We start from the raw sequence: 14,462 nt of genomic DNA, 5'->3' as shown, positions 1-14,462 counted from the left end.
GAACATCATAAATGGAAAATTGTAAATTGCAAAATACAGTGCCTGCTCTTTGTATCCAGAAGTGCTTTTGGTGCCATTTCTCTCCATATCTAAAAAGAACCAGAGTTTCAGGTAGAGAAACTGTGATAAAACAAAAGATTTCAAAGACCAAGAATTAAATAGTATTACTTAATACTAGCTTAAAATAGATAAGGAGACAGGATTTTTTAGCCAGGAAACATCCTGACTCCCATCACAGTGACAGGAAATACCTAACTGAGAGTAAATAGAAGAAGTGACATGCAGTGCCTAATAGAGAAAAGACATTCCATGAGCACCGGCAGGATGGCTGGAGGGAAGCCAGATACCAGGGACCAGAGCTGGATGGACACGTGGTAGACTAAAGGGCAGAGTCTGGTTTCAGGCTTGACTAATGTTAGGTAAGTCATTTCCCGTCTCTGGCCCTCAGCTTCCACATCTTTAAAATAATGGGGCTAAACTAGACAATAAGCAGAGTGGTGCTGTAGGAAGAGCATGGGCTTTAAAATCCACATAGTTAAACCCAGGATTAAACCTATTAGTATTAGGTTAAGCCTATTACACGAGTTAGTACTTCTCTCTGTATCTCAGTGATCTTACACAGAATGAGGACCACAAGGGACAGTTTGTGGGTAAAGGGGTTATAAATTATACATATAAAATGCCTGAAATGGGGCTACAATCCAGGAGATGCTCAATAAGGGTGGCTGTTGTTTCTGCTGAAACTGATGGTTTATAAAAAAAGAAACAAAACTGTGCCAGCCTATTATTAATCCACTATAAGAAATACACTGCCCTCAGGATTTCCAGACTTGCCTTTTCTAAAAGGAGTATTCTTTTGGTTAGGAGATCTTCCACCTGCTGCACCTTCTTTCGAGCATCTTCTTTCACCCGCTGGATTTCAGAGCCACCTGCTTCAGCTAAGCTCTCAACCGCTTTGCTGCAAAAAGAGGCACAGGGGTAAAACATGCAAGAGTGATAGTCTGATGGTCATTTCACAGCCCCAAAGAGACAAGCAATATTTGTTAGTCATTTCTCCCACAGACCTGTGCTGAGCTTCTTTTTCTTTAGCTTAATATTTGTCATTTAAAAACACAGATAAGAAAAAAGTAAGAATCATCCATAATCTTGTCACTCAGGATAACTAAGTCAACATTTTAGCATATAGCCTTTCAGACATTTTCTACAAAAAAGAACCATTTAGTACACATCAGTGAATTGATCTTATTACTTAATATACTATAACATTCTTTTGTGTCAATAAATAAAAGTCTATATCATCATTTTTAAAGGCTGCATATTAATTCAATGTATGAAGTGTACTATAGGTTACTAAATCAATTCTCTATTTTTACAACATTTAAATTGTTTCTCATTTAACACATTGTAGCTGATGATACTCAAAGTTCTGAGAACAGTGCCTGGTACAAAGTAAGTATTCAATAAATGTTGGTGATACTGTTTACTGTAATAAGCAATGTTATGACAAAAGCATCCTTGTATGTCTACTATTCAGTGACTTCCTGAAAATTGATTTCTAGAAAGGGAATAGCTGGGTCACATGGTAAGCCCACTGCTAAGATTCTAGATAGCTACTGCCAAATTTCTCAGCAAGGGGCTTCCAACAAAGTACACTTCCACCAGTGGTGCAAGGAGGGCAGAGAGCTGGTCTGACAAACCAACGTGCAAAGGAGCAGTATGCAACGAAAATAAATCTGCAGGAGTAAAGGTCTGTATACTTCATCTTCTGCCAACTGAAGGGAAAAGCATTTTAAATGCATCAGGATCAATCTGTTTGCACACTAGCTACCACTTAGGGCATAAAGAGGGGAGATTACACAAGCAGCCCGTACTCCGTGTTACTCTAACATAAAACACAGAGCACACACTGCTAGAGCACCACGGAATATTCTCTCCACATGACTGGCAGTGGTGGGAATGGCACACCCAAATCAGACGCAGGACTATAACCACCGATGCCAGAAGATAAACAGTGTCGGACATGACTCTGTAAGACTGTATGAGCAGTCCTCATCAGATTTCTAAAATGATTGCAGGTTTCCAGAAAGCAAAATAATAAAGGAAATGCTTCCACCTAAGGCTGGTTTCTCAGAAAAACTCCAACAGAACAAATCTATTCACCAGCAGCTTCCCATGCCCTACTTTAAAGATATATAAAATTTTTCCAACTGAGAGCCATGTGATCAGACACTCACATGTACAAGCCATGTGAATTTTTTACTGAGAACAATGGAAAGTCAAGAGGGCCATACTTGTTGTCCAAGTCTCAAACATGAGTCGCCTGAAAATAAAGACTTTATTAATATCTTTTTTCTTTTCACCAATAAAGCTTCAGAAGGCCCCAGTGTCATATCATTTTAATGGAATTCAATGTGAACAACTGGAAAGAATGAACATGGGCTCTGAAGCTGGACAGATCTGCTTCTAAATTTTTACCCTATTATATCCTCAGTGCGACTCTGGGTGAATTACCTAGCCTCAGTAAATTACCTCCCACACCTCAGTTTTCTCGTGTGAAAAATGAGATGATTACCTCTCAGAATTAATGTGCTCACACATGTGGGCCTGTTCCTCTCTGATCGGAGTGCTCTGCACGCTAGCCCTTGGCCTCTGAGGCCCACACAGCGCTGGCTCCTGCTGAGCTGCTGTGAGAGGCCTCATGCTACCCTCTGCTGGGGTCTCCGCTGGCCACAGCCAAGGCGCCCATTTCCATTTCCTGATTAACACCATTGAATGCCATCACCCCCCACTCCCAGGGCTCATTTTTAGATCACTGTCTTGAATTCACAGTGATTCACAATCATTTCTATCACTCCTTGAGGAGCATTTTTTATACACGGCCAAAAGAATTCTGGACGAGAAGCCCTTCCTTCCCGAGCCTTGGCTACAGGATTTCTCCAGGAATGAATTTTTGCTACCCGCACACCAAGGTTTGAGGCCTGGGGCTTTATAGAGCCTCCTCTATAAAATGGCTCACCTCTGCTACCCCTTTCCCTTACCCCTCCACCCTGCCCACCAGAGTGCAAATATGCCGTCTCCCTCCTGTCAGCCCAGATCTAACCTTTGTGTTTTGCCGTCTGAATCACATACATTGTCAAGAGGCTGATTACAATTTTTAACAAGTACTATTATTATTCAGTTTGTTTGAGTTTTAGTTATACCAGTAAAATATATTCCCAATAATAAATGTTCCAACTTTTCATTTATCATCTTTGTGTTTTACAGTTTCTGTGGCAATGAAATTTATACTCAGTAGTATGGTAAAATTTTCCTCTACTAATGGAATTATTATTTTTGTTTGTGTTTTAAAGCTACAGAGATAAAATTTACTCGCAACAATATGACTGCTTTCGTTTTTAATGTCCCTTTATTATAACTGATAAATATAACAATGGAAAACCAGCCAACAAATATGTTTATTTCACAGCAAGGCACAGCATACTCTGAAGCCAGAGCAGCCACTACACGTTTCCCCACTCCTCAACCTTTGGTTTTCCCTCCACTCAAATGGGAATACTGACTGCCCACATAACTGATCAAATGCAATAAAGCCTGTCAAGCGCCAGATGCAGGATGTGGAACAGAGAAGGATCTCAGTAAGTGTTAGCTCCCTCCCTCGACCCTTTCTTTCCGTGCAGAATCTGGGCTAACACACAAGGTGGGCAGCAAGACCTGAGGAGAGGAAAGGCTGAGAGAAACTGGTTTCATCTAGCTTTCCACCCAATACAAGAAAGCCAGATTCTATAAATGCCAGCCTCACTACCCTTTTTAATCCTCCACATTTCCCCTGGATTCTTTTCATTCTAATTATGGTTCTTCAGGAAAAAGCAGGGGATTTTCCTGTGGCAGATGTCATATCCTGTCCCCACACCCCACCAAAAATCCTAACACTGAAAAGGGGAGTTGAGGGTATTATATTAACATAGATATTTTCCATCAACAAGTATCCACCATAGACATACTGCTGGGTGCTAGGAAGCTAGGGTTAAAGAGAAAAGCACAGCCAGGCATGGTGGCTCATGCTTGTAATCCCAGCACTTTGGGAGGCCAATGTGGGGGGGATCACCTGAGGTCAGGAGTTTGAGACTAGCCTGGCCAACATGGTGAAACCCTGTCTCTACTAAAAATACAAAAATTAGCCAAGCATTGTGGTGCATGCCTGTAATCCCAGCTACTCGGGAGGCTGAGGCAGAAAAATCAGTTGAACCCAGGTTGTACTGAGCCAAGATTGTGCCACTGCACTCCAGCCTGGGCAACAGAGCAAGACTCCATCTCAAAAAAAAAAAAAAAAAAAGAAATAGGCACACCTAGTGGTTCCATGGTGGATACTGTCATTGAACAGATACATAGATACTGTGTATATACCAATATACAATTATCTACATACAAAAATTTAAAAAGAACATGGAACCTAGTGCTGAACTAGAAGTCAGCGACTTAAGTTCTAATGCCAGATGTAACCTTCCTGGCTGGGAGTCATGGCCCTTCCCTTTTCCTGGCCTACAGTCTCTCCTCTGTGAAATGGGGGTATTCCTCAAGACTTTCCCTGCTCCCAGAACAATGATGGAATGTAAATGGAAAGTGTTTTATAAACTAAAAAGTGTTACACATACGGTATGATCATTCTGTACCAGCAAAGTCCGTTAAGAGACTGATGTGGGCTAGAGGAAGCCATGCGCGGTTCCAGATCTGAAGCTTTACAAAGGGCTGAGCAATGGAAGGCATTTGGGCTGGGAGGAGATGAGAGGGAAGGAGGTCTGCTGGGGCAGAGTTAGAGCAGCAAAAGCAAGAACATTTTAGCATCCATGAACTGTGTTTGGAATAGAGTTGGTAGAGAGGAAGCTGGAGCAGTTGGGTCATCGCGAACATTCTTAAACAGAGCTCATGACCTTAACCCCAGACAGGAATCATCACTGACATCTCCCTTCCCATCCATCACCAAGGCCTGTTGATTGTGCTTCCCAAATGTCTGATTCACCCAGCTACTCTATCACTCACCTCTCACCTCAACCACTGGACTAGCCTCCTGACTGGTCGCCCAGCTTCCACTCGCGCTGTCTCTACAATCCACTTCCCACCCAGCATCCAGAATGACCTTTTCAAATACAGAACTCTGATTGTGTCACTTGTTTAAAACCCACGACTGCTTTCCATGTGATTTTAGGATAAAGACCAAAATCTCTAGTGTTCTAGACTTCTCATATTCCCTCAGACCTATACATTCTCTTCTCCTTGAACAGTTTCTCTACCCATTCAACTGGTTAATTCCTACTTATCTTTCAGATCTCATCGCAAATGCCACCTCCTCAGGGACACTTTCCCGGCTACATAGCCACATCTATATATGCACTCCCCTACCTGGCTGGGCGCAGCAGCTCACCCCTGTAATCCCAGTACTTTGGGAGGCTGAGGTGGGCAGATCATGAGGCCAGGGGTTCGAGACCAGCCTGGCCAACACAGTGAAACCCCATCTCTACTAAAAATACAAAAGTTAGCTGAGCATGGCGGCACATGCCTGTAATCCCAGCTACTCAGGAGGCTGAGGCAGGAGAATCGCCTGGACCCAGGAGGCGGAGGTTGCAGTGAGCCGAGATCACGCCACTGCATGCCAGCCTGGCAGAGCAAAACTCTTGTCTCAAAAAATAATAATAATATATATTTATTTCTCTACCTATAAATTCTCATAGCTCACTTTATTTTTCCTCATAGCTCTTTCCCCAACTTGTGTTTATATATTTATTAATCCAAGTATTTTATCACCATCACTCCCACTAGAATGTGAGTCTCATGCATCTGTTTGCATCACCACCATATCCCCAGGAACCTAGTCCACTGCAGCACACAAGAGCCACTTAATAAATATTTTCTGAATAAACGAATAAAGCTAGTCAGACCACACGAGCCTGAGCAGTTTGGGAAATATACACATATAAACATGTGCACAAGCCTCCAAAATACTCAATCCCATGTGTTGCTATGGAGGAGTGTATGCAAGCCTTTGTGAGCTGAGGTTTCCATGTGTATGAGCTTAACTAAAAACTAGTCCAAGCCAAGACCTGCAGCAGGTAGGGCACTGGGTATGAAACAGACCAAATTCCATTACTGATCTTCAAGCTTGATAAAGTAGATTTGCCTCCCTGCCCAGAAAATAATGTACTTCAAAAAACAACAACAACAACTTGTTAATCTGGTGATATTTATCACTTCACTCATTCATTCAGAAAATACCAAGTGTGCAAGTTCAGCATAACCCGGAGAAGAAGCCTGGGACTGGCATCCTCTAGTCTGCTGAAAGCCAACAGCAGGCCAGCTTCCAGCTGCTGGACCCTGTGGCAATGAAAGGAATTACAATGGCCTGGCCCAGAGCAGTGTAGCCGTGCCCTAAACCAAGAACTCCATGGTCCTGGCCTACCACACCCAGCAGTAACTCTATTGCCAGGACAAATGAAGCATTTCCACATAAGCTTCTGGCTAGGATCCTCGGTGAGGCAGCCCTGGAAAGTCTTATTCCCCTGTCACAGTACAAAACTTAGCACACTTTGGTATTGCCACTTTACCCACAACACCCTCCATCACTGTACCTTCCTGGCATGTTATTTTTCACAGGTGTGATGGACAGCTCACCAGTCTCTGATGAGCTCTTGGAGTAGAGGGGTGGAGGGCTGTCTCTTTTCAGATCTTCGGACAGATGTTAGATTCGAAATACTTGTGTATTTCACAAGTTACTATGTAATAAATGTTTATGAATGAGTGAATAATCAATTGATTCACAGACTGTATTTGCTGAACTGTGTTTGTTGTTCAATATTTGAATAAATGAAAATACTACTTTTCAAATGTTTTTTAAGGAGAACCTCTCTCAAGCAAAATATTACGAGGATCCCTAGTACACTTAACAGATCTTAAAGAAAAAAAAAAAAAAGACAGTTAACTCTGGCTGAAGCCCCATCCTCTGTCTCCCTGCCTCACCCACCAGGACCCCTTCAAATCACCCCAGGCTTTTACAACAGTAAGAATGAACTACTGATGTAATCAACAACATAGATCAATCTCACAAATACATTGTTGAGGAAAGAAGCCAGACACAAAAGAGAATCTACTATATAATTCCTTTTATATAAAGTTTAAAAACAGGCAGAACTAACAGTGGTCAGAATGGTAGTTATCTTTAGGGGAGAAAGGTGAGTTCTGAGAACACAAAGAGGGCTTCTGGGGGGCTGGCATGCTCTGTTTCCTGATCTGGATGGTAGCTCCACGGGTGTGTTTGCTTGTGAACATTCACGCTGTACACTTAAGATCTGTTCATTTTTCTATAAGCATGGTATATCTTAAAAGCCTGTTGAAAAGTAAATAATTAAGTAAAAACAAAAACCTCCTTGCAGTCCTCAGAGTCCAGATGGAAACCAACTGTCTTAGAAAAGTGTATGGCTCTATTTCACTGACCAACCCAGTGTAGGCGACTTGCAAGCTTTCAACGGATGATGGTACTCACGAAGCTTTGATGAGCAGCCGCTCTCTCTCCTGGAGTTCCCGCTTCAGACTTTCTACTTCCACCTTGAGCTCAATGTTCTACAAAACAAGATTAAGAAAGAAAAGAAACAATGTAAAGGCACATGGATACATATGTAACAAACCTGCACATTGTGCACATGTACCCTAAAACCCTAAAGTATAATAAAAAAAAAATAATAAAAAAAAAAAAAAAAAAAGAAACAATGTAAAATACGGGACCTATGAATGTCAGCAATGGGGAAACTGCTTCCAGCACAGACTGACTATGGGATGCTTGTAATAGGCAGATGTTAGATTCAAAAAACCCTCATTAGCCTCAGGGCACAGGGAAAAGGGAATTATTAAACACTGGTGGCCTCAAAAGAAAGACCTGGATTTCGTGAGACTTGGAACAATTATGTAAATGCTCCAAGCTTCTAACAGCCAAAGCATTCAAATATCAAGGCATAAATGTCATACAAGGAAGGCTGATTTAAAAATTGTATGCCCTCCACCAAGCAAATTTACAAGCAATTCTGCGGTGTGTTTTTCCCATTCCAAAGCAATTACTGGTGGTTGTTTACAATCATGCATGTGGTGGCTGTAGCAGTGGGAACGTGTTACAGCTTAAAAAAAAAATAAAACATGTGGATGGAAAACAGGAGGCCACATCATGGCGTGTGTCATTTCAATATAAGATTTCAGGGTTCTCACTTGAAAGCTACAACCACATGGGGCAAGCTGTCTATAAGGAGCACCACAGCGTTCTCCAGCCAAATGTCTTCCTCTTAACTGACTGGAACAAGGGGAGTCACACACAGCCTTGGGCTTACAACTCACGTTGAGAATCCAGGGCAAATGGAATTCCCTATGAGACAGTGCAACTATAGGCGTGCAGTGCCACGCCCATCTTTTTGTTTGTTTGTTTTACAGATTGAGTCTTGCTATATTGTACAGGCTGGTCTTGAACTTCTGGCTTCAAATGATACTCCTGCTTCAGCCTCCCAAAGCACTGGGCTTACAGCTCCTTTTTTATTTTAATAATCCATGCCAATTTTATATTCTACTCCATAATACATGTGTTTTTTGTTTTTTGGTTTTTATTTTATTTTATTATTATTATACTTTAAGTTTTAGGGTACATGGCACAATGTGCAGGTTTGTTACATATGTATCCATGTGCCATGTTGGTTTGCTGCACCGATTAACTCGTCATTTAGCATTAGGTATATCTCCTAATGCTATCCCTCCCCCCTCCCCCCACCCGTTTTTTTATTTTTTTGAGATGAAGTCTTGCTCTTGTCACCCAGTCTGGAGTGCAGTGGTGTGATCTCAGCTCACTGCAACCTCCACCTCCCAGGTTCAAGCAATCCTCCTGCCTCAGCCTCCGAGTAGCTGGGATTATAGTAGGTGCCTACAACCATGCCCAGCTAATTTTTTGTATTTTTAGTTGAGACGGGGTTTTGCCATGTTGGCCAGGCTGGTCTTGAACCCCTGACCTCAAGTGATCCACCTGCCTTGGCCTCTCAAAGTGCTGGGATTACAGACGTGAGCCACCACATCCGGGCACATGTGTATTATTTAAACAAAAATATTTCCAGGCCGGGCGCAGTGGTTCATGCCTATAACCCTAGCAGTTTGGGAGGCTGAGGTGGGTGGATCACTTGAGGTCAGGAGTTCGAGACCAGCCTGGCCAACATGGCAAAACACTGTCTCAACTAAAAATACAAAAATTAACCAGGAGTGGTGGCGCATGCCTGTAGTCCCAGGTATTTGGGAGGCTGAGGCAGAAGAATCACTTGAACCCGGGAGGCAGAGGTTGCAGTGAGCCAAGATTGCACCACTGCACTCCAGCCTAGGCGACAGAGCAAGACTCCATCTCAAAATAAAAAAAAATCATTTCCAGTAAGATTTACCGTCTCACAGAATATGCCTCCCTCCTTTCTGGCAAGCAGCCCTAGAGAAGCAAGTACTTCGGGATGAGAAGTACAGCCATGACAGTAAGGTCATGGGTGTGTGAACAAAAGGACATGGGTTTAAATTCTGTCTCTACTCTCTACCAGGAGGAGACCACAAAGTCAGTGGCTACTCACTTACTCACTCCTTCACGTCACAGAAACTTACCAAGCACCTGTGAAGGACCGACCACAGAAGACACTGAAGTGAACGAGACATGCTAACGTGGAATACAAAACTAGAAGCACAATACTGTAACTGTCCTTAGACATGTAAGTCCACAGGGTGAGGAAGCAATGCTTCTCCTTTCCAATCCCTCAAGTGTCAAAAACAAAACATAAAAGCTCCCATGACGTGGGGGCTTTAAGGACCAAATGAGCTAGCAAATGAGAAAAGCCTCGGAGACAAGGCTCAAAATAGGTTATCTTCTTCACTGTCAAACAACAAGAATTGAAGAAGTCATCTATGAGGCAGAACATTTTCTTGAAGAAAGTGATCTTTGCAAAAAGGACACTGGGTGACAGTGTATAATATCTTCAAGGGTAATTTTGTGAAAAATGCAGAAACATCCTTCAAACAGAGGATTCTTTTTCCAGCTCTCAGAAGGGTGGAGAGCTTCTATTTATGAACTGATATAATATACTCTACGTGCTTCACTTTCTGATGAACCAACAGGCACTCCAATTTATATATTTAAAAGAATGAATACTAACATGTCCATTCGGCTATTTTTATCAAGCCCAACATCTCAAGTTATAAACTTATATACATAATTGTAATTTCCAAACCAAAAGTCAGGGCATCTTCAGAGCATAAAATGGAATATTATGAAACTATAAAAAAAGGCATCTTAGTGCAATGGCTCACACCTGTAAGTCCCAACACTTTGGGAAGCCAAGGCAGGAGGATGGCTTGAGGCTAGAAGTTCAAGACCAGCCTTGGGCAACATAGCAAGACCCCATCTCTACAAAAAGCAAAAATTTAAAAATGCCAGGTGTGGTGGTGCATGCCTGTAGTCCCAACTCCTCAGGAGAGTGAGGTGGGAGGATCCCTTCAGCCCAAGAGTTCAAGGTTGCAGTGACCTATGATCACGCCACTACACTCCAGCTCGGTGACAAGAGTGAGATATTGTCTCAAAAACAAAAAGAATAAAGAAATTCATTCTTAAACTACTATTAAAGAAAGATATCCAAGATATCATTAAGTAAGGCAAGGCACAGTGCCTCACACCTATAATCCAAGCACTTTGGGAGGCAAGGCAGGTGGATCACTTGAGGCCAGGAGTTTGAGACCAGCTTGGAGAACATGGCGAAACCCCATCTCTACCAAAAACACAAAAATTAGCCAGGCGTGCTGGCGTGCACATGTAATCCCAGCTAATCAGGAGGCTGAGGACAGGAACTGCTTGAAACTGGGAGGCAGAGGTTGCAGTAAGCCAAGATTGTGCCACTGCACTCCAGCCTGGGCAACAGACAGAGACTCTGTCTCAAAAAAAAAAAAAAAAAGTGAAAGAAAGATATCATTAAGTGAAAAATATAAGGTGCAGAACAGAACATGTTTGCATTTATGTAAAAAGAAGATTTATACACATACACACACACAAACACACGCTTGCTTGTACTATATACACATAAAATTCCTCTGCATAAGCAATCGATATTTACTAGATCTAGAGGACCAGGACACAAGGGTGGAAGAGTCTTTTCAGTGTATATCTCTTAGGCTTTTTGAATTGTAAGCCATGTGCACCTATCCAAAAACTTACACTGAAGAAAGGGGCAATGAAATCATGTCATCTAGTCAGACAGCTGAAGTGGTATAGTACAATGAGGTTGGAAGACCTGGGCTCAAAATCCACCTCACATAGTAGATATATGACATCAGGTGGGTTACTCATCTTCTATAAGACTCAGTTTCTTCCCCTGTAAGATGAAGATAAACTCCATGGCATAGGACTGTCATGAGAATTACAGTAAGATGCAAACATACAGATGCCCAAGACAGTGCCTGATAGAGTTGGCAATTGACACGTTTTGTATTCCTAACACCCAATAGGTTCTTTTTTTTTTGAGACGGAGTCTCGCTCTGTCACCCAGGCTGGAGTGCAGTGGCGCAATCTCGGCTCACTGCAAGCTCCGCCTCCCAGGTTCACGCCATTCTCCTGCCTCAGCCGCTCCCAGCAGCTGGGACTACAGGTGCCCGCCACCACACCCGGCTAATTTTTTGTATTTTTAGTAAAGACGGGGTTTCACCATGGTCTCGATCTCGTGACCTCGTGATCTGCCCGCCTCGGCCTCCCAAAGTGCTGGGATTACAAGCGTGAGCCACCGCGCCCGGCCACACCCAAGAGGTTCTGAGACGCATGACCACCATACTCACATATAAACTGCTTTAGGCTATTGGTTTTCCTTTAAAATTGTGATTGCATCATCACTCCCTTCCAGAAAAGGGGACATCCTCATTGTCTTTCCACCCCCAGAGAGAAGAAAAAAACTTTCATAAGGGACAAAGAAGCTTTTCAATTCTTGAAAAGGCTCAGAAGTACAGCACAATCCCTCTTCAAGACAAGTCAATTTAAGTTCATCTGCTGAAACTCAAGGAGAGTTCTTTTTCCTCCTTCAAAAGTTTCCACTGGTGCAAGCTTCAGAGGAGAAAAGTCAGAATAATTCCCAGGCCAAGGGCTAATCTACTAGAAAAAGCCAAGAAACAGGCACTGAAATATTGTTTGTACTCATGTCTTTTCAAGAAAGCCAAGTTCTTTTTTCAGTTTTCAGAACCAAGGTTTGTTTTCAGACAAAGATCTCCAGGTCAAGACTTCAAATGAGCATAGCCTTTTCTTCTGACAGTTACAGGCAAGCACACAGGAATACCGAAGAGTCCTATCACGAAAAACTGACAATCCTAACTTTGGGCTGCCAAAGGAAGCCTCAAGAAGATGATAATTGTCAAGCACTGACTGTGTGCTGGAGCTTTTCATCTGTCTTCTCATTTTAATTCACACAAATAACCCTATGACAAAGAGATTATCACTTAATTCTGGAAGCAAGCCCCAAGAGCTAAACTGACTTGCCTAAGTTACACAAGTTAGCTGGTAACAGTAGAATTCAACTCCAAAACCATTCCACCATTCCACTGTCTATTTCTAAAGAACACGTAATTATAAAAACTTAATTGAGGTAAAAAGTAGTGAATCTGAATTCTGATTTTTAAAAGAGAGTGAAAGACCTTCTTAAAATTAATCGTGTACCCCTTTGCTTAATACTAAAGTCATCCTAATGTCTTTATGCTCCCCATAATCAATTGAGATTAAATGAAAGCATCTCTATTCATGCTAACTCTGAGAACAAATATTAATCAAATTTCTGCTTGAAATGACAATGAGAAAAAACACAAGGGACAGTAATGAGAAATGGGCCACTCACAGTTTTGTAGATATGTTCAGTGGGGCCATGAAATTCCTGTTGCATTCTTTCCTCAAGGAAATAGATGCGGAGCTTTAGGTTAAAGTTTTCTTTCTTCAATTCAGTGATTTGCTGAAAAAAATCACAGAAGGGTCATCAAAAGCAAACAAAAGACAGAGGGTCCAACAGATAGTACATACATTAGTCCCTACAGATTACGAGGCTACAAAACTGATTCAAATGTTAAATACTAGAGAAAGCTTATTTTTGCTACCATTCTACTAACCCAGAAGAATTAAGTGGTTCCCACTAGCCAAAGTTAGTACAATTTGAGCATTAAAATGAATAATGACAGGAATGAATAATGAATGAAGAAAGAATTCAAAACTCCACACTGATAAGGAGAAGAAAAGGAAAAGAAGAATCTCTTCTTTTCAAAAGAAATCCAGTTAATAAATGTAGAATACAAGGAACAGAAAATCACTATTTTACAACCTCTATAGTAATGATTGATTCAGGTAAGAATCAGCAACACTAAAAGCATTAGATGAAAGATCACTACAGAACATAATATTCAGACAGTCATAACATATCACCCATAAATGGCTGATTAATTACAAAAGGAAGCGGTACCCTTACAATTTAGAAAACTTGTGAACACCATCTTAACCAAAAAAATTCATCTCTTATCACCATTGAAGGGATAAACTAACATCATTTTCCTCCTGAAATAAATCAATGAGAGCAAAGAATTCCATCCAAAGTTCTTCTCTCTATAACCTTTAACCTGTAACTAATCAAGAGGAGTCTACAGATAAATCTAAGTTGAAGAACATTCTGCAAAACAACAGAACTGAACTCTTCAAAAATCTTAACGGCAATTCTAAGGCAAAAATGTTTGGTGAACTCTTCTAAATAAATGGAGGCTGAAGAGGCATGACTACTAAGTACAATAGAATCTTGAATTTTTTACAAGAACAACCATATGATGATACCTGGGGAAACTTGAGTAACAATTTTATATTAGGTAATAATATTATGATTTTACAGGAAAATGTCCTAAGAAAGAGACACATGCTAATGTACTTAAGAGTGCTGTGTGCAAAACAAACTACCATCAGAGTGAACAGGCAACCTACAGAATGGAAGAAAAATTTTGCAATCTACTCATCTGACAAAGGGCTAATATCCAGAATCTACAATGAACTCAAACAAATCTACAAGAAAAAAAACAACCCCATCAAAACGTGGGCAAAGGATATGAACAGACACTTCTCAAAAGAAGACATTTATGCAGCCAAAAGTCACATGAAAAAATGGTCATCATCACTGGCCATCAGAGAAACGCAAATCAAAACCACAATGAGATACACCAGTTAGAATGGCGATCATTAAAAAGTCAGGAAACAACAGGTGCTGCAGAGGATGTGGAGAAATAGGAACACTTTTACACTGACGGTGGGACTGTAAACTAGTTCAACCATTGTGGAAGTCAGTATGGCGATTCCTCAGGGATCTAGAACTAGAAATACCATTTGACCCAGCAATCCCATTACTGGGTATATACCCAAAGGA

General features: G+C 41.5%; 1 protein-coding gene across 12 annotated transcripts in view; it reads right to left on the bottom strand.

The window, feature by feature from the left end:
• Window positions 1–14,462, bottom strand: part of CDK5RAP2 (CDK5 regulatory subunit associated protein 2) — a 191,903-nt gene that overhangs the window by 149,125 nt on the left and 28,316 nt on the right. For all 12 annotated transcript variants that reach the window (XM_055271298.2, XM_055271295.2, XM_055271301.2 and 9 more), the window contains exons 4-6: window positions 12,909–13,019; window positions 7,532–7,608; window positions 835–958 (exon numbers count right to left, since the gene is read on the bottom strand). In XM_055271298.2, the coding sequence (XP_055127273.1) occupies window positions 835–958; window positions 7,532–7,608; window positions 12,909–13,019 (312 nt within the window). The remainder of the gene's footprint in view (window positions 1–834; window positions 959–7,531; window positions 7,609–12,908; window positions 13,020–14,462) is intronic.

The sequence above is a fragment of the Symphalangus syndactylus genome, chromosome 3, assembly GCF_028878055.3.
Source record: "Symphalangus syndactylus isolate Jambi chromosome 3, NHGRI_mSymSyn1-v2.1_pri, whole genome shotgun sequence".
Taxonomy (NCBI): domain Eukaryota; kingdom Metazoa; phylum Chordata; class Mammalia; order Primates; family Hylobatidae; genus Symphalangus; species Symphalangus syndactylus.
The sequence above is the reverse complement of the archived record's forward strand: the minus strand, read 5'-3'. Positions and strand labels throughout refer to the sequence as shown.